The 20,904-nt window shown below is 47.9% G+C and overlaps 1 protein-coding gene across 2 annotated transcripts in view; it reads right to left on the bottom strand.

Moving 5' to 3' along the window:
- Window positions 1-20,904, bottom strand: part of LOC138511692 (survival motor neuron protein-like) — a 643,682-nt gene that overhangs the window by 196,052 nt on the left and 426,726 nt on the right. For both annotated transcript variants that reach the window (XM_069627523.1, XM_069627524.1), the window contains one exon: window positions 14,845-14,916. In XM_069627523.1, the coding sequence (XP_069483624.1) occupies window positions 14,845-14,916 (72 nt within the window). The remainder of the gene's footprint in view (window positions 1-14,844; window positions 14,917-20,904) is intronic.

Raw genomic sequence — 20,904 nt, 5'->3', positions numbered from 1 at the left:
ATTTCGCTAAAATTTATTGCATATTTGCACTTGCACTAAGACACTGAGTACAAAATAGCTCAAACCTTGGAGGACAGTTACCTTGCCCTGCGCTCCCCACCCTAGACTGACTGTTTTTTTGTTTTTTCTATGATGTTGCACTGATGTCTTTCTTCTATTTTATTATTGTTGAAACTGAAGAGCAAGGGAGGTCAATAGAATAGAAACCAATTATATTGCTCCTCCTTTTTGAATTACACTTTGCCAGTACAAACCTTACATGTACTGCTCTGCGTGTTGTGTATTGTCCTTGCATATATTTTTATGAGTGACTTTTTGCTTATTAATACAAATTTATTTTATCTAGAAACTGCATGCTAATTTAATGAAATGAGGGTAGTTCTTTCTACAATCACGTTGTCGATCCAAAGGTTACCATTGTGGAATATAAACAAGATGCCTGTTTGAGCCCATTGGAAAGTACTAAAGGTTGTTGACCTCCATGAGGGTGGTCGGTTACGGGCTTTCTTTTCCCCTCTACCTCCTTTTGTGTTTTTGGTCCAAAGATAGTAGCCACAATGAGGGAATGGCTAGGAGAGAGAGTCTGCAGACGAGGCATTCAAAAGAGGAGTAGGCCTGATAGGGGCAGGAATCCACTCAGGGAAGATTAGGGCAACCCCCCCCCCCTCCAGAGCGGTTGGACCTGGGCGCAGAGAGGATCTTGTAGCCATCAGGTAAGAGTGTATCAAAGCTGGTGACAGAGCTCGCCATGAACCATGTTTCGGTGAGACCGAGGACATCGAGGTCAAGTTCTTCTAGAAGACGGAAGATATCAGAGGAGTGTTTGATAGAGCGAGAGTTTAGAGTGACAATATAGAGAAGGTTGCCATCCTTGAAGGACTTCCGGAGAGGGGTACAGATCAGAGGTACGCCCTGCGGAGGTGTAGAAGGAGCCCGAGAGGGGGCAGAGGGGGAAGGGGAAGGCAAGGTAGCCAAGGAGGAGGCAAGGTATTCACGGAAAGGGGATAGGGGATAGCAGGAGAAGAAAGTAAGTTGATGAGGCACTGGAAGCGTCTATCAAAAAGGTGCAGGTTGGCCTGAGGGCCTTGGACCAAGACCGTCCCATCAGAGTAAACATTAATGATGACCTTAGAGGAGAGGAAGGAGGCCAGGAGGGCGTCCCAACGGGTGCCACCATTAATGGGACAAGAGGCGAAAGGAGAGCACAGACCATATGAAGGGTCCATAGGTCTGGCGAAGGCACGACAAAGAGGATGTCAGTGAGAGTTTCTTTGGAGGAGGCACTGGTGTAGGTGTCGGCAATAGGGAGGTCAGGATGTCCTTTTTAAACTTCTTCCTAACCGCTTTACTGAGCAGAGCAGGATAGTCAATAGAGAAGCAATTAGAAAAGATAGGAGAGAGCACCATAGAATAGGTGAGAGAGGAGAGAGGTGGAAGGGAGCGGGCACTAGCGAGGACACGAGTGTAGGCAGACAAGACAGCGAGAGGCAAGCAAGTTGAGCAATAGGACAAGACGACGGAACTCAGGATTAAGGAGCTCACAAAAAGCACTTTATCGTTAAGACAGGTGAGGAGACAACCATGTTTGAGATTCCTGAATTGGGGAGAAAAGGCCTAGTTTTCACAAACAATTTTTAAATACTGGTACAGTGCATTTCATAACAAAAACATGCAAAAACACACCTAAGTTTGAGATTCCTGAATGGGGGAGAAAAAGGCCTAGTTTTAACGATGCAATTTTATAGTATTCGACAGTCACAGTCACACTTACAAACAGCCGGGGAGTGAACCTGCAGGTGGAAGGGGGGAGGCAGGGCAGTTGGAAGGGAGGTGACAGGCAGCTGGCATCCCCTGCAGAAACCTGCAGACACTAGCAGGGAGCCTCCAAGTAGGAGCCACCCTTTGCCTAGGTGCCCTTAGCCGTGGGGCTGCCCAGGGAGGGCCTGTAAGTAGGAAGGGCGAGCCAATCAGGGAGGGAGTGGGCAGGTAGGAAAGCGACCCTGGACTCTTCTCTGGAATGCCTGTCTCGATGCAGTAGAACCTCGTGAAGGTGTGCATAGACCTCCACATAGCAACCCTGCAGATGTCCAGCTGGGGCACACCAGACAGGAACGCTGTCGTTGCAGTGATCGCTTTGGTGGAATGGGCTCACGGACAGCCGGGCAGCGGTCAGTTTGTCAACCGATGAATTTGTGAAACAGCCATATAGTCACCTGGAGATGGAAGCCTTGGACAAGGTCTTGCCATGATTCACAGGACCAAAGTTCACAAACAGTTGAGATCTTCTGACAACTTTGTGCGTACCACATAGAACTTCCAGGCACGAGCAACGTCTAGGAGTCCAAGGCCCTTTCAGCCAGTGACGAAGGCTCAGAAAAAAACACAGGTAACAGCAAAGGCTTGTTGAGGTGGAATTCTGACAAGACCTTTGGCATGACGGAGGAGTGCATCCGCAACACCACACTTGATTGGTGGAAAGTCAGATATGGCTGTTTGCAGGATAGGGGCCGGGATCTCACCCACACACTCCTAGCAGAGGTGATGGCCACAAGTACAGCAGTTTCCGACGAGAGGAACCTGATGCATAGGCTCAAAGGGGGCACCCATGAGCCTCGTCAGCACCACGTTGAGTTCCCAGGCCGGGGCAGGAGCCTTCACTGATGGGAAAGACCGAAACAGTGGGACAAAAGTTAAGATCTTCCAGGAGACATGGTGTTACAGTAGATAGCCGCCTGATGCACCTTGATAGATGCGTGCGCCAGCCCCGCCAAGGACAAGTAAGGAAGAATCTGCGTGGCCGTGACCCTCAGAGGGGTGATCTTCTGTGACCTGCAAAATGTAGTGAAACGCATCAACTTGTGACAGTAGCACTTAAGAGTTGATGACGCTCTGGCCCTTGGCAAGCACCCCTCTCCCTGCAGTCTGCCGGCAACTCGTATCCTCCAAACTCTAGGGCTGCAGGAGCAAAGCCCTGAGGTTCAGCGAACCTGGGTCATGATGCAGGATTGCGCCTCCTTCTCTGGTGAGCAGATCCGCAACCACTGGCAGCTTGACCGGAGGCAGTGCTGACAGGCTATGGTCTGGGCATCAAATCTGCCTCAGCCACGCCGGGGAGACTAGCATCATCCTACATCGGCACTGTTTGAGTTGACTGATGACTTAGCAGGAGAGGCAAGCGGGGAAACGCATACAGAAATAGGCCTTCCCACGGGAAGGAGAACATGGCCCCCATGCTTCTCGGCTGGTGGAACCTGCTGGCAAATTTCTGGAATTTGGAGTTTGCCGCTGTCGCAAACAAATCGCTCTGGGGCCTGCCCAACTTGATGAAGATGCGGTCCACCTGGTCCTGCCGAAGTTCCCACTCGTGGCAGGAGTGCAACTCCCTGCTGAGGGAATCCGCGATGGCGTTCTTGACTCCTGCCAGGTGAACTGGGATAAGGAACATCTCTTGTCCGATGGTCCAGTCCCACACGTTCCGCGTCTCTTTGGGGATCGGGTGCCCCCCTGCTTCCTGATGTAGAACATTGTGGTGATGTTGCCTATGAAGATCCTCACCACCTTGCCCTTCATGGACGGCAGGAATGACTTTAGGGCCCAGAACAATGCCCACAGCTCCAGGATATTGATGTGGAGATCCTTCTCCGGCAGCCACATGCCTCTGGTGTGCAGACGTCTGGTGCGCGCTCCCCAGACCTCAAAGGAAGCGCCTGTGGTGACAGTCTCTTGGTATGGAGGTTTCAAAACCCTGGGCCCAGGCGATGTTGGAGTGTACGCCCAACCACCCCACCACCCAACGGAACTCCTCGTTGAGTGGGTTCTTTTCCGTGAAGCTTCTGGACACTTGGATCCAGCAAGCGTCTAAGAACTCCTGGAGGACACATCCACAACTTGCATAATCAGATAAGGTAGATTCAGGACGACATCAGGCTGAGCAGCGACATGATGGTCTGCACCATGGCGGTCTTCAGTGATAACAGCCGTTGCACCTTGCCCCGTACGGCCGCTATCCTCTCCTCCGAGGGTGACGCTAGGCAGGAGACCATGTTGAGATTGGCTCCTAGGAACAGAGCAGTCTGCAATGATGTCAAGCAAGACTTCGGATAATTGACAGAATCCCAGATCCGTCCGCAGCTGGACAGTCGTTACCGCATGCAACGGCTGCCTCTCTCAATTTTGCCCGGATGAGTCAGTCGTCGACGTACAACTACACGTGTATCCCTCAGACGTAGATGGGCCACCACTGGTGCCAGGCACTTCATGAACACCCTGTGAGCTGACTTTAGGCCAAAAGGGAGGGCCTTGAACTGTTTGTGCCTTCCTTCCACCACAAGGCGTAGGAACTTTCGGTTCTTCCTTTGAACAGGGACGTGGAAGTAGACGTCCTCCAGATCCAGCGATGTCAAGAAGTCTCCTTCCTCCAGTTGGCCACACACGTGCTGCAATGTTATCCTAAATTATGGAATTTGAGTTATTTTTTGAGACGCTGCATGTCTATAATGGGCCTCCAGCCCCTGGTTTTTTTGACTAAAAAGAATCTGGAGTAGTCTTGGAACTAGCTCTATCTCCTTTTTTTTAGCATGGCCTCAAACCTCCTGTAGGAGCTGAGGGATGTCCTGCTCCTGCCGGGTCACCGGAGGGATCCACAGACACACTTGTTTAAACTCCAGGGTATGTCCGTGGGCGAGAGCATAGAGCACCCATCTGTTGGTGGAGATCTTTTCCAACTCGCTGATGAATCCCGTCAGCTGACCTCCCACTGGGGGGCATGGGTGGGGGCCAGACGTGCTTCGGCACCTGCGTTCGGATTGGGGCGAAGACGGTGCTGACCACCTCCACCGAAAGCCTTAGAATAGCTTCTGGAGGACTCCTGGGTTGTGGACCAGGAGGGCGGACAGTACGACGAGGAGCCTCCACCAAAACCTTTTGTTGATCTGCTTGACATTCGGCCGGAGGGGCCGAAAGAAGAGCTGTTCTGTTGAAGTACCCAGGGCACAAGCCGTATCAGTCTTGATGGGCTGCAAGGACTCGTTGACAGACTCCCCGAAGGGCATGTCCAGTACCCTTGTCTGGACCTCCTGGCGGAAATTGGCTGAATTAACAGCCAGCGAGTAATAAATCCTAAAAGGTCAAAGTTAAAACCACTGCCACCAGCCATTCATGGAAACTTGCAATTGTAACAAAATGTTGGCAGGTAAGTAAGAAAGGGGACACACAGCACGTGTGTGTATAGTGAGACTGAGTTGTGCTGGGAAGGGGGCGGGGTAATCGGGGAAATATGATCTAGAACCGCTAGCTCGCTTATACAAAACGTAAAGGGGATGAAAATCCCTCTTTGCTACTTGGGAACAGTAGTTCACCCAAGTACATGAAAAAGAAATTAACAGGGGAGCCCAAAGGTGCAACCCAACCTAAGTCCAAAACTTATAGGAAACTGTTAGGACAGTTTTTCTGAAGTCCAACTAAGGGCTTAGCAAAACCATTAAACTGAGACAGTACAAGACTCCACTCTTAGTATAAGGCTGTACCATCTGAGTATATGGTAGCGTTGACAGAGCAGCCAGGCTTATCTTAGGGTGGCGAGAAGGCTGTAGGAAAGCACAATAAACCTGTAATACACCAAGGATTCCATAGAAACAATGAAACCAGAAGTAGTATACAAAATAAAGGTTTATTATAAAAACAAGTAGGCCAAGTTAAGTCTGGTCAGAGTCAAACACACATGTAAACAAACATACCACTATGCTTGAGTACACAGACCAAAGCATAACACCTTATTCAGAATACCGGACAGTAATTTTAGGGAAGTCAAACCTCTTCATACAAATTCAGTATAGGTGGCACCTATTCTTGGGGAGTAAAAAACATAACTTTTAGATTACTTTGCAGCAAATCAAGGGTAGTAGACCTTGTCATTTATGCAGTGACACTTCGCAAATAAATCACAGTGTATAAAACTTGCAAATACACTTTTCTGGATAGTGGAACACTCATTAAAGGAACAGTAAAAAACTATAACTATTATTCAGGATAACACACAGTTATACCAAGTGAGTAAGATCTTTTGGTGTAATATATAATTGCAGTTGCTTTTCAGCTCAGTGGAACACAGACTGAGGTAAAGAATGACTAACTTATTTTAGGAGGGGAGCTAACACAAGGCAAGTAAAACCAATATACTTTTTAAGGGGGCTATCAGCAACTTAAATGTAAGTATAACCGTAGGCAGACTTATTCTGCACAGGTTAACAGCAAGTCAGGGGAAGCAGGGCCCCATTGGGAAACTCATACATTTATCCTAACAGGACTAGTAAAGTGAAGCCAGCAGCATTACTTTTGGGGGAGAGGCACAACCAATTCAAAGGTGAGTACATATATACATACACATATATATATATACATATACACACATATATATATATATATATATATATATACACCGTAATCGTATTTCTGATGCTTGTATCTGCTTAGATTCACATGCTGTGCATAGGCCAACATCTAGTGGAAGCTGCAGAGTATTACAGTTTGTTTTTCGAAACTCGAAAATGGGCGTCGACACAGGGCGTGCCAGTAATACTATGCTTAGTGTGACGTCCACTGTACCCATGATCCCGTGTCACGCGTCTAGGACCCTCGGATTGTATTTTTCCTGACATGAGGTAGCATGAGGAGTAGCGTGAGTGCAGATGATCCAAGCAGATAGAAGATAGATAAGATTACAAGCATCAATGCTACTTCTCTCAGAGGGGAAGGAAGGGTGGGTCGCATGTGAATCGAAGCATATACAAGCATCAGAAATACGATTACGGTGAGTAATGTATCCCTTCTGAGGCTTGTGGAATCTGCTTAGATCACATGCTGTGCATAGATTAGCGAGCAGTGTTAGAAGGAGGTGGGATTTAAGAAGGGTCATGAGCAAATAAATGTCTTAGAACCGCTTGTCCCACTTGAATATCTGTCTTGGAATGGGCGTCAATGCAGTAGTGCTGAGTAAAGGTGTGAATAGAGCTCCAAGTAGCTGCTTTGCAAATGGTGTCGAGGGGAACATTTGCAATGAAAGCCAGAGTGGCCCCAATGCCTCTTGTCGAGTGGGCTCTGGGCGTAAAAGTCAAAGTTTTGTCGGAAAGAGAGTAACACAACTGGATACAGTTGACAATCCACCTGGAGATGGCACCCTTAGAGACGCGATCTCCCTCTTTGCCTGTGGCTACGGAGACTAAAAGTTAATCTGTTTTCCTAAACGGTCTGGTCTTGTTTACGTAGTAAAGGACCGCCCTACGCACATCTAGGGTGTGTAGTTTAACCTCAGCCGAGCTTTGTGGGTTTTGGAAGAAAGCCGGAAGCTCGATGGACTGGTTTACATGGAATTTAGAAATAAACTTAGGTGAGAACCTAGGGTGTGTCTGTAAAACCAGCTTATCCTTATGAATAGTAAAGAAAGGATCCTGCACTGACAGAGCCTGAATTTCACTGACCCTTCTTATAGATGTAATGGCTACTAAGAAGGCAGTCTTATAGGTCAGGTGTTTGAGACTTGTCTTATGCATGGGCTCGAATGGGGGGCCCATGAGTTTAGATAGCACCACGTTCAGGTCCCATCCTGGTGGTGGGTTAGATATAGGGGGATGAAGTCTCTTTACTCCCTCCATGAATGCTTTAACCACGGGTACCTTCCACCACGACACCTTGCTATGTGAGGTGGTGTACGCTGACAGTGCTGCCGGGTGTACCTTTAGCGAGTTGAAAACCAAACCTGCGTCCAGCAGGTGGAGCATGTATGTCACGATTGTGGATGGAGTGCAATCAACTGGGTTGATTTGTTTATTCTGGCACCAGATAACAAATCTCTTCCATTTGTCGAAGTAGCAATGCCTCATGTTCAGTTTCCTAGACTCTTATAGGATGTCCATACATCTCTCTGGTAAATTGAGATGTCCAAACTCTATGACCTCAGGAGCCATGCTGCTAGGTTCATGGAGTTGGGTAGAGAATGCACCTTCGGACCTTGGTGCTGGGACAAAAGATTGTACCAGCCCGGGAGTTTGATGGGATCGCACACCGAAAGTGTGCGTAGGTGTGGAAACCACGGTTGTCTCGCCCACATGGGAGCAACTAGGACAAGCGTCATCGACTCTCTGTTCATCTTGTTCACCACCTTCCTGATGAGGAGTTGGTGGAAAAGCGTACGCAAACATCCCTGACCAGTTCATCCACAGGGCGTTCCTCAGGGAGTCTGGATGGGGAAACCTGGATGCGAATCCTGGGCACTGTCTGTTTTCGCTTGTGGCGAATAGGTCTATAGTGGGGAAACCCCACTGAGAGAAGAGATCTTCTACAATATCTCTGTGTAGACACCATTCGTGTTCCTCCGGAAGGGGATCTCTGCTCAAAGCGTCCGCTAGAGAATTGAGATCCCCTGGAACATGTTGAGATGACAGAAAGATGTTCCGTCTGAGTGCCCATATCCAATTTTCTGGGCAAGTCTGGACAGATTTTGCGAACGAGTCCCTCCTTGCTTGTTCAGATAGAACATGGCTGTCGTGCTGTCCGTCCGTATCTGCACCGACAGGTTCAGTAGGTGGGGCTCGAACGCTTGAAGTGCTCTGAAAACTGCCAGAAGCTCTAGCAGGTTGATGTGATTCTTGGCCACTGTGTGAGACCAGAGACCCTGAGCTGTGTGGTGGAGGTGGTGAGCTCCCCATCCTGATAGGCATGCGTCCGTCGTGACTACCGCCTGTATCTCGGTATCGTAAAAGGGTTTCCCCTTGGATAGATTGTCTCTTGTCCACCAGTGGAGGCTTTGTACAAGTGTTGGCGAAACGACCACTAGATCGTCCCACTGACCACTTGCCCGAGACCACTGTTTCACCAACCATTCTTGCATGGGACGCATGCGCAGGCGCGCGTGGGGGACCAGGTAAATACATGACGCCATCATGCCCAGCAAACGCATTGCTTTGCGTACTGTTATCTGGCGACCGGTTTGATATTGCAGAATTTGCAGTAGTATATTCCGAATTCTTTCCTCTGAAGGAAAAGCCAACCCCTCTTGAGTATTTAGAACAGCTCCTAGGAACTGCTTGGAGGTGCTGGGCAACAGACTATTTTTTCTCGTTTATGGAGAAGCCCAATTCGAAGAGGTGGTCGATAGTTCTTTGAATGTTTGTCCTGCAAATTACTGGGTTCTCCCCCGTGATGAGCCAGTCGTCCAGATAAGGGTACACTGGGATTGCCTCCCTGCATAGGTGTGCTGCCGCCACCGCCAGTACCTTGGTGAATACCCTTGGAGCTGAGGCTATCCCGAAGGGCAGTACCTTGAACTGTTAGTGCTGACTGTCCACCTTGAAGCGCAGATATTTTCTGTGCGCTGGGAACATGGAAATATGAAAATAGGCATCTTTCATATCCAATGTTGCCATGTAATCCCCCTTTTTTAGGAGGGGAATGACCTCTTGGAGAGTAGTCATGCAAAATTTTTGGGGCTTGACATACTTGTTTGCAGGCCGTAAGTCCAATACTGGGCGCATTGTTAAATTTTTTTTGGCACAAGGAAGTAAGTTGAATAAATACCCTTGTTTACCTGGTGTCCCGGGACGAGTTCTATCGCGTCCTTTGCGAGAAGAATTTCGATTTCTTAGAGTAGGATCTTCTGGTGGTCTAAGGAGTGTATTCTTTGTCGTGGAGGGTGGTTTCGGGGACGCTCTAGGAGTTCTATGCAGTATCCTGCGGACACTGTGGACAGCACCCATCTGTCTAATGTGATCCCTTCCCAAGCTTGGGTGAAGATGGAAATGCGTCCCCCTACTGGGGATGCGTGAGAAGGGACCCTGAACGGAGAGTCACTGTTTTGGTGGAGGCGTGCCCCCTCCTTTATTGGGACTGCCTCTACCCCTACCACGACCTCTTTTGTTACCCCTGCCATAACTCTCGGTCGACTGCTGGTTAGTGTTCCATGTAGTACCCTGGCCTTGGGAATAGTTTGAGCCTCTTTGGGAGTTTTGTCCGCGAGGCCGACGAAAATTGCCATTCCCTCTCTGGTTAGGGGGTTTGTTGGTTAGTTGCCCTAGGGACTTGAGTGTCTCATACTCATCCTTGGCATTCTTTAACGCGTCCTCGACCGCCTTTCCAAACAATAGATCCGGCTCCACCGGCTTATCAATGATGCTTGGGTCTCGGCCTTCAAACCAGACTGCCGTAGCCAAGCATGCCTCTTGATGACCGTGCTTTTAGCAATTAAACTGCCGGCGTTATCCTCGGCATCAAAGGTTGATTTTAAAATGCAACCGGACATGGCTCTCCCCTCTGCCGAAACTCGTGCCAATTGGCATTTTAAGGGTTCTGGGGCGGAGTCTATGAGAGCCGCGACTTCTTCCCACTGGTGGCAGCTGTAACTAGCCAGCAGGGTGGTGGAGTTGGCAATCCTTGCCTGGTAGGCGGAAGTGGAGGCTACTTTCCTGCCCAAGCCATAAATCCTCTTGCTCTCCTTGTTGGGGGGAGCTTCGGACGATGACAAGGGTGTTCCCGCCCTCTTACGGGTGTTTGTAACAACCAGGGAGTCCGGTTTGAGATGTCCCCTTATGTACAGTGGGTCAGAATGGGCTGCCCTGAAAAGCTTTTCAATTCTGGGGTTTACTGCCCTAGTGAGATTGGGGTTAACAAGGGAAGGGTCTATCCTCCTTTGTATTGACTTAAGGATAGGGATGGCCTGAGCAACAGGTCTCTTTTCTCCCACCAATTCCTCTGCAAAGTCCCTCTCTTCCTGAGCACCTTGGGTGTCAATGTGGAAGTGCTGTGCCGCTCTGGACAGGACCTCATTCAGGAGAGGCTGGTTGTCGACAGGGAAGTCGGTAACCGCGGGCTCTTTCTCTACCGGGGAATCTACCCTGTATGTATCTAGGTCGTCGTCCTCCTCCTCCTCCTCTTGGTCCTCATCATCCCCATAATAGCCTGTCCCAGTTTGTTCTTCGAACATGCCCACGTCTGGATCCTCACCAAAGGATGGATCTTCCTGATATTGAGAATAGGGCTGTATATAGAAGTGGTCTGAAGACTGAGTTGGTGCTTCAGCCCGGGACTTCTTACTTGGGGGTATTGGATCCTTAGAGCCTGAGGGAGTTGACCCTTCTGGGGTATAAGAGAAAGTGTTCCGGGTTTTCGCGTAGAAATCTGCCAATGATGACATTCCCAGTTCAAGGGAATGGTCCAGTGATGACAGAGTAATGTCAAGGATAACTCTTTCCTGGAGTGCTTTACCTGTTTTATCCTGACTAGACCTACTGGCCTGAACAGGGGCCTTAGGGACAAGAGACTTGTCCATCTGTTTAGGTGGAGAAGAATGTAGTTTAGGAGTGGAAGTAGGCTGGGACTGCTTACTTCGTTGTTTTCCCCCCTCCCCGCAGGTGGAAGAGTGTTTCCCCGATTTTTGGGCCCTATCAGAGCTTTTCGGTGCCTGTTGCCGAAATTCGGGGGTAGTCTGTGTCTCTAGAGAGTGTAAGGGATTTGGTAGCAGCCTTCGCGCTGCCTGCAGACGCAGACTCTGAGTGCAGCCTGGGGGTAGAGGTCGGCGTCGTCCTCCGACGACCGAACCTCAGTCACTAAGGGGAAACGAGGCACTCTAAACAACAGTGGAGGGTTGCCTGGTGTCGTGCGGCGATCTCGAACGCGAACGCCCAGAGGACACTGACTTGGTGGACTGCTCTCTTCGTGCCTCTTTCCGAGAACTCGACGTGCGCGTCGAGTCTCAGTTGGACCTTTGTTTGCTGGAAGTGGTGTGGGTAGCGCTCGTGTCGCCGGGGGTCTTCCCCATAGCTGCCCTGCCGGACAACCTTCCGAGGTCGGGGACTTGCGCTTGGCTGTCCATCGACGCCACATTGCCCTCGCCGTCCGAAAGTACGGCGTAGCTGCCATCGCTGAAGGCACCCTCTGCGGCCATGGCCTCTTGTCACCTGGCGTGGTGGGCCCAACGCTTTGTCGAACGGTCCTTATGGGTCTTCGGTTTAAACAGACTGCACGCTCTGCAATTCGCCTCGGGGTGGTCCCTCAGCAAGCAGAGGTTACACGTGGCGTGTCTGTCAACCCAAGGTTACTTGCGGCTGCACTTGGGGCAAAATTGAAAAGGGGTACCCTCCATACACACCCTGTGGCAGCGGGCTGGGAGTGTAGGAATATAAGTAATGTACCCATATTAATCAGAGTGTAGGATATGTGCCACCCCCCACTCTCCCTACTTGCAGGGCCGAGTCCAGAGGCCTTCCGAGGCCTAAATCCGTATAGGTGGAATAAACAGGGAAATATATAACAATATTTGCAAAATCTGACTAAGTCAGGGAACTCCGCTCAGTGCTTCCGACCAGCATGGCGGAAAAAAACAATCTGAGGGTCCTAGACGCGTGAGGGATCATGGGTACAGTGGACGTCACACTAGGGATAGTATTACTGGTACACCCTGTGTCGACGCCCATTTTCAAGTTTCGAAAAACAAACTAATACTCCACAGCTCCCACTAGATGTCGGCCTATGCACAGCATGTGATCTAAGCAGATTCCACAAGCCTCAGAAATATATATACACATATACATACACTTTTCAGAATAGTGCAACACACATTCAAGGTAAGTAAGAACCTTTGTAACGGTTCACTCTCAGAGTTACCAACTAACTTCCAGAAGTTAAGTACTTTCCAACACTTGTTATACTTTTCCAGACAGAATCCTTTACTTATCCAGTCCTTCCCTATTCTATTGCATGAGTTCACTCCGGGGCAGTTGAGAGACCCAAGTGGTCTAGGAGCCTGCTGTAGGCAAGGTGAGATGGGCTTCTGTTGCTGGCAAACAGAGTTCCTGTGGAAGACTGTTCAATAAGTAAGACGTTCACTTTAAAGTTAGTTCAGGTCCAGGGACTTCAGAGAAGGCACCCCAGGAGGACTCCAGCAGGGGCCTGGATACACTGGTCGAGAGGACTCCCAATCACAAGAACACCCCAAAGCTTTACAGAAATCACAAAGGCTTCAGGTAAGCAAATACCCCAGTCACCACAGTACCTTAGCACAGAAGAAGCGTTCCAGTCAAAAACCTGGTCATTTAATTCCTTTATGAAGACATGCCACTGGAAGACCTTTTCAGCAGGGTTCACAGGGAAGGCTCTGGGAAAGAGTTTCTTCACTTCATGGCTGGATGCAGCTCTGTGGATTTTGTTGCCCTTTTAAGGAGCCTTAAGAAGACTGAATATCGCTGGTCGGATTCTCGTCGTTTGCAAGGTCCAGCATCTGGCGAGGGGACTTTCCGGACTCAATGCACATCTCTGGGGGTCCAGCAGGATGCCCACAACGTTTCAGCAAGACTCGGAATTTACACAATGGCTCGGAGGTACCAGGGTATATCAGCCCCACAAGGTTGCAGCACAACGTCGGATGGCTCAGAATTCAGGTCTAGCGTCTAGTAGATCTCACCAGGCTCTGGGTCGGGGTCCTCGTTTTCGGAGTCCCACAGGTCGCTTGGAAGGAAATCATCTCAGCCATGGTTTCTTCATCTTCAGATTTAGTTCCAGTGGTTGACTACCTCTTCAGCTTCCAGGATCTGACTTTTATGCAGGAATCCAGCCAAACAACCATGCAACATTCAAACTTGTGAGGTTGGCAGTGCTTTCAGGACAGCTAGCCTCCCAGTTTGAACTGGATTTCTTGCAGTTAGGCTGGAAGACATAGGGCTGTGGAGTTTTGGACTCTTCCCACTCTCCCCTCACTTCCTGCCTTCACAGACACTCTGGAACCTGGGCGGGCTTGACCGAGGTCTCTGGCCAAAAATAAAACTGACACAAAGGACTTTCCCACCCTGGAGGTTAGGGGGAGGAACAGGAAAGAACAAGAAACACTGAAATGGCAGAAAAAAGACCATACTATTTTGGTAAAATGAGCCGGGCTGTGTGAACAGCCCGAGGAAAAGGTGCACCAAATGAGTTAAAAGGTTCACTGCCACCAGCCATTAAAGCTAAGTGTGTCCCTGTAACAGAAATGTTACAGATAGAATGAGAAAGGGGATACACTGCATCTCCCAGCACCCCACATAAAAGGTGGGGGTGCTGGTCTCGACTAACAATGTAAAAGGGATCCAAAGATCCTTTCTATCCTTGGGAACTGTAGTTCTCACAAGCTTAGCCAGAGAAAGTTAAAAGGGGAGCCCCAAGGGGAAACCAGCAACAATAGGCTTTATGTGCCAGTTTTCAGAGGATAAAAACACGATACATTAACAGAAGAGCGGGTGTGCTAAAACACCCCCCTGTCTAATCCTTTTGTCACAGGGAAAGGCCCTAACCACATCTACGCATTGCAAGATGTTCTTCAAACAACCACTTGATCGCTCTCTGAAGGTTGATAGAAGCCCTTAGCAGGCTCATTTATTTCCATAAAAAGGGGTAGACAAAATTAAAAGTAAGCTCCAAAATCAACAAATAACACATAGAAAGTAACAAAACTTAAAATTACAGGTTTGGTAATAAGGCTTTGCAATATAAAAGCCTGATCAAGAACACTAGGTTTTCTTCTAAACCCTGTCTGCAAGTGCCTTAGGATCGGATTCTATTCAGCCCAACACTTTAAATAAACAAAAAGTTTAATTTCGTTATTTTGAGTAAAAGGGATTTTTACTTTACTTTCAGTATTCTTGATTTTTACAGGTACCACATTTTTCATTATAAGTAAACTTTCAGGTTACATTTTGTAGGAAACGTAAAAGCATGCTTTCAGGGCAATTCTAGCAAATACATTGAGTATCCAGTAACAGGCGGCTCAGTCAAAGATACTCAAATGCGCAGTCAGCTATTATATATGCTTATAAATTCTTAACTCACCGGGGGTCCGGAAGGAAAGGGTGGTGGCCATCCAGATAAAAAAGGTGGAGCTTCACTTACTTTCGTTCCAGGCTATTAAAAACAACAAAATAGGCAAATTTTATAACAATTGGTAAAATAAAAATAATAATTTACGTAACAAAAATGAATGTAGCACTTTCTGAAATTATTTATACTAGCAGCAAGAAAATAGAAAGGAGAAAACCTTTTGCACACTTCAGAGAAGTTTACTATAACAAGGCACGTCTCTTCTCGGAACCTACTCCATTTCCCCCATAGCTAATGATATAAACGGTTAACATTCTACTGGTACACAAATATATTTGACTTCGCAGATTAATAGGTAAAATACCTGTTAAGCTTTTATCTAAGAACATGGTTAGGCAGAAACCTGTGCAGTTCCCTTAGGGACCACTGCAAAAGATTTAAGACTACAGGTGTTGGTAGTAAACCCACTTGGTAGCAGTCTGTACCACCCAGATTTACCTGGTAGCTGTGGCTGAGCAGTCAGACTTCCCTCAAGAAGAGTTAGGCAGTATGCAAAGTATACACAATAGGCACTCAGACACAATAATACAAGCAAACACTGACCAGAGCTTTGGTATCAAAGTATATAATTATTTATTTAAAAACACACTGTTTGAAACACTCCAGCACTCTTGTTGTAAAATATTCTAAACAGTTACTATGGTAATATATACACCCCTTTTTCCTTATCAGATAAGTCACAGTAAAACACCACTTATTTTCATACAGAGGTGAGCGCTTAACTAGATGGCACTCCAATAAGTTTGTGAGAAAGGGAGGGGAAAAAGACAGAATATGGAAAGGTACACCACTCTAAGATTCAGGAACACTGTTAGCAAGGCAGAAGAGCAAAAGTCACTGGTGAGCCAAAGTCCAAAGGCTGGGCCCACTCTTAGAGCAGAGCACAAATGCGCCCAAGATCACACAGTTACACTAGGCTTAGAAAGTCTTGCAGAGAGTTCAAAAAGAGTAGAGAGGCTTAGGAAAGTTTAGCCAAGGTGTCCCAGGCTAACCCAGGTTCGGAAGCCGGGGGCTAAATCTACCCCGTACAGTCGGTAGCAAGGGAAGCCAGGCGGGACACGGTACCTTAAGTGGGAAGGATCCTCCAGCGGTGGCAGTTGTTCCTGGCAGTGGGTGCAAGTCGCGTCGTCGTCCAGGGGAAGAGAAGATCTCGACTTGGAGGAAAGATGAAGGTCGTTGCACTGCCAGGGAAGAAACCAGCCGTGGAGTTTTCCGGTTAAAGGTGGTACATTTTGTTCGCGGTTGTGGTAAAACGTGGTATCCCGGTTGCCGGGGTGCTTGGCACAGGCAAGGCGGCCACGAGGTACGTCGGGAAGGCGAAAAGACGGTGAAACTGGTTATCCCCACCAGTCAAAGGAAGAAGACTCTCCGGCGGGAGATCTCCTCTGTTGGGAAAAGTGGTGAGACGGTCCAGCAGGGCTCCACCGGTGGTGGCGTCGTGGCAGGGCGGCTCAGCTTCTCCCTCGTCGGATTCTCAGGTCCTGTGGCGACTTCTGAAGTTCCAGTCCCCAAAGCCCTGCTTTTATGCAGAAAACCCCCATTCACTCAGCCTAGCTGTCACTCAAACATGCTAAGTGGTGAGCCGGCCGGCTCACCACTTGGGCCAATCAGGACGGAGTGCAACTTGAGTTGCCTGGGCAACTCAGTCCAGGGTGCCTATATCCCCCTCCTAAGTACCCCAGACAGAGTGGCACCACTTTGGAGGGCTTCTGTGGAGAAGCCCGCCAAAAAGTGGAACAAAGGGCTCGACTTGGGTTGGGGTCACAGAAGAGAACACAAACACCATTTTAGAATCAAGTTTTGGCAAAAAATACCAACCGGAGAATTAATATTAATTAAATAAACCGGCGGTATGTTCGAGGCTACTGTAAATAATTAAATAAAGATAGTAGCCTAAAACAATGGGAAATCCAATAGGAAAATATTTGCGGTTGAATATGAAAAGTAGTATCTATCCACTGCCACCAGCCAAAACTCGATCAGGGGGGACAGAGACGTGCCCCCTCGACTAACGGACCCCGGGGCAATTGAATTGCCCCAGCCAGTACGTCCACAATATGATGGTTTGTACTGGTTCTGTTCAGAATTTAAGACTAGTAAAGTCAATGGTGACTTTACATGCCCTGGGAGACAGTAGTCAGTCCCAGGGTATGGAGTCTATACTGGGGGGTCACTGACACCCCTGTGTTACTGCACTGAGGGTGCTGTGTAACGCATCACAAAAACACATGAAGCCCTATGGAGTAAAAGACCCCATAGCCCATTAAACACATCTAGATTCAAAGAAACACACTCAAATCATGTCCAAGAGTGAGGGTAAAAGAGTCTCACTCTTGGCAGGAGAAAAAAATAAAAATAAACCCCAAAAATCCAGCTGCTGGGGGACTCACTAGGTTAGGAAATTCAGCCTAAACAGAATTCTCCCTAACAAACATTCATATGCAGATGCAATGAAAAGATGTTTTTGTATTTCTAGTTGGCTTATCTTTAAAATCTCAGATGAACGATGGTAGGAAACATTTTCCTTTTATAATTTTATTTCCCGCTTCATTCTTTCAGACGCGCAGAATTTCGGATGACTTTTTTTTAGTAACCCGTTTTGGAAAGCGAGGCGCTTTTGCTACCCCACTCGCGACGCCAAATTACTTGGTGGACAAGTACTCGTCAATCCCCAAGTCTGCCAGTACAGGGGAAACCAGTCCCCAACCTGCTTGTTTGCAGGACAACCTTTACCAATAGCAGTGCAGAGTGAACTTACCTCTTCCACCCCCCTACCCCCGCCCACATTTCATGGTTTTTAAAGCGTACTTCTCTGTTAGTGTCTCCATGACAAGCTGTGACAGTGGATCATTGCTATATATAGATTACAGGTGCGCCACTGCGCACCTGTACTTTAATCACAAAGGTGCCTTTTAGCAACTACGTGGTCAAAACTGCTACACTTTAGGGCCTATTGCTTTGGGCCACTGCCTTTATTGGCAGCCTTTCTCCAATTCAAGAATATGAAATGGCCATGCTTCTTCGCAGGTACGGACAGCTGCGTACTTCGAACTTGTGAGGACTGATTTATGGTTCAGACGCCCTGATGAATCACGCTCACCGTAGCACATATCACCGGGACACTTACTCTGGATTGAATAAGCCCCCTGAATGGTGCATTGTCCTAGATCTGTGTACTCGGGATGTTTGGCATGCTCCTGCCTCTTTGGGACCCCAGATACTGACAGGATACTGATCATGAATCACGGCACTGAGCTGCTGTACCTGTGGCTCCCTGTGCTGTGCGACACCACACATGGACGTCATGTTTGGCCCCACTGCTGCTCGTGTACTTCAGACCGAGTCTGCTCACCCAAACATTAGACCCTTATAGTCATTTATTCCCTCCTTGCCAGCAGGCCCTTGCTGGTACACCTGAAGGCATCTGCCCTTCTCCAGCATTTTAGAATTTCGCAGAGGCTTTGCAATAGATACTTCTACAGGCACCATCTAGGACTGGGCGCTCTAAATTGGAGACTGGAACAGCCCCCTTCCACACACAATCCTGACTACAAAACTCTCACATACAGAGCCTTCAGTGTAACAAACTGTCCTCCCCAGGGTCTGACTTACCTGGAGTCAGTGGTCGTCCTTGTGTGCGTCTCCTGCGTGTACTTGCATAACCTTTCCATCCCACCCCTCTGACCATGCAAATATCAACGTTCTCCCATTCAGCCATCCCTGGCCTCATGTCTTTGGTGGTGGAACGTGGTGGTAGGAATCTGCTGTGGGGACACCAACTTCCTAGATTACCAGCTGCTCTCCTTTTCCTCTAGGAACCTGCAAGTACTTACCACTGTGAAACACAATAAACAACACTTGCCTATTGACTTTGTCATACATTAGCGTATGGAGGACTTCAAATGGATGAGAAAATCTGATGATGTAAAACTGCTTACATGAAACTAACATATTGTAATGCAATTGCATACTGATTTCAAAGTGTGACGTGCCCTTCAGATAATACCAGATTTATATATTATTAAGATAGGTATCCCAAATCAGCCCTTGGCGGGAGGGGGGGGTAGAGGGATTTTGGGATGCCACCCTATTATGGTGAACAGGGAAGAAACGGAGGTTAGCAAAACCCAACCAAGGTGAGGTAGCAGAGCGGCAATGTTAAGTCTCACGAAGGTTTTGAGAGTGGTAAGAGGGCTGTGTAGCGAAGGCATGGTATCACAGGTATGACACTGACGCAATGGATACAATTTGTAGAACCTTTATTGAAAATGGTGGGGTCGGAGAAACTCCCATTTGGCTGGATAACTAAGAAGGGAGTAGTCTCAACCATCAAACGATAAACAAAACAGTCCTAGTAAAGTCTGTCAAATCAAAATGGCAGGGGCTAACAAAAACCTAATGGCTGCCCTACCTCTTGTACAAAAAGTGTAAAAACGAGAAATGTATGCAAAGGAAAAATCAGTGTTCAAAAGAATAAAGGTAGTTGAACCAGCTCTCCTCCTCACGTTAAACCACACAGAGTAAGGCTGTCCTTGTAGGCAGGATGACACTGGCTCAGTTTCTAACACTAAGCCGTTCCAAAGTGTGGATTGAGGCCCGCCTGGCCTTCCACGTTAAAGTCTCTTTCTTGACTTTCAAAATTGTATTCAAACGTAAAGGTCACCTCTGTCGGGCTCAGACATCTCACGTCACAGTTAAACACAAACTTGCCGGGGGGCTCCCTTCCCCAAGCTTATTGTACTTGGGGTATCCCTCAATCAGACTCTGACCCCTTTCGGATGTCGAAGACTTTCAAATGTATGTGTCTCTCTTTACAGATCACAGCAGGACCACTGACTTGTTCATTTATTCATTTAATCTATTTATAAAGCATGCAGCAGCCCAAGGACATTGTGGTGCTGATACAGAAATCTTAAGCATAGGATGCATAGCGTATATGTACAGTTGCACTAGGCAGTATAAAATACAGAGTGGTCGTATCGGAACAGCCATCATTTGAGTGCTTTGCGGAAGGCCCCATGGGAGCAGCGAGTTCCAATGTTTGGCCGCTATTAAAGGGAAGCTTGCGCTTCCTGCTTTGGCACGTTTCACTTTTGGGGATCAGTAGTCTGCAGGTGTACAGTGTTCTAGTGGGCCTGGAGGATCGGGCTATATTTTCTGGGAAAATGAGGCGGGGTGAGTTAGCAAGGCACTTATGAGTAATGGCTAATTAGTTCTTTAGTGTTTTCTCTCTCTCTCTCTCTCTCTCTCTCTCTCTCTCTCTCTCTCTTTCTCTCTCTCTCTCTCTCTCTCTCTCAGAGCCTATGACTGTTCAAGCTATGGCAACGCTGCTTGTTGTAGAAAGCAACGGTTTTGCTGCATTCAATAATTTGGTGGAGTATGCTGCAGATAAGGCGATGCCACTGACTTGGCTAGACAGAGGGTGGCATCTAGGTATACCCCTAGGGTCTTGACAGTGTGAGATATTAGGGAGAATTCTCATTTTTGTGCTAATACCCTTCAACCTTAGAGACCCCCCAGCTCTTTTGCTGGACTTTACATTTTTATCCTGGAGTGAGACCTTTTTTCCCCCACTCGCTCATGTATTTTTGATCTGATGTTTCTTTGTGCTTGGAGTCTGACAAACTCCATAGGCAGCAACTTTTGCATTGTGACAGCACCTTCAGTGCAGTGTCACAGAGAAGTCCTTTGGATTTCTCATAAGGTTTAAATACCTTCTCTTGGGTAAACTACTTTTCCCAAGAGTAGTAAAGTCTGTTTTTCCTATGTAGGTGCAGTACACCCCATCTTACATGGAAGTACTGGGGGGTTTCTTAGTAGCCCCGTTTCCTACTTACTCATGTAACATTTTTATGTTACCCTAACTACATTTAATGGCTGGTGGCAGTGGTTTAATTTTCCTACCATTGTGCGTTTTTAGCGCAAGCTGAAACCCAGCTGCAGTATTGCATCCATGGGTACCCATTTTGTCAAAATGGTCCCGGTCTTTTTTCACTATTTCTTCCTTGCAAG

Source organism: Ambystoma mexicanum, chromosome 6p (assembly GCF_040938575.1).
Source record: "Ambystoma mexicanum isolate Mex_15411 chromosome 6p, UKY_AmexF1_1, whole genome shotgun sequence".
Taxonomy (NCBI): domain Eukaryota; kingdom Metazoa; phylum Chordata; class Amphibia; order Caudata; family Ambystomatidae; genus Ambystoma; species Ambystoma mexicanum.
This window is presented reverse-complemented; position numbering and strand designations above follow the sequence as displayed.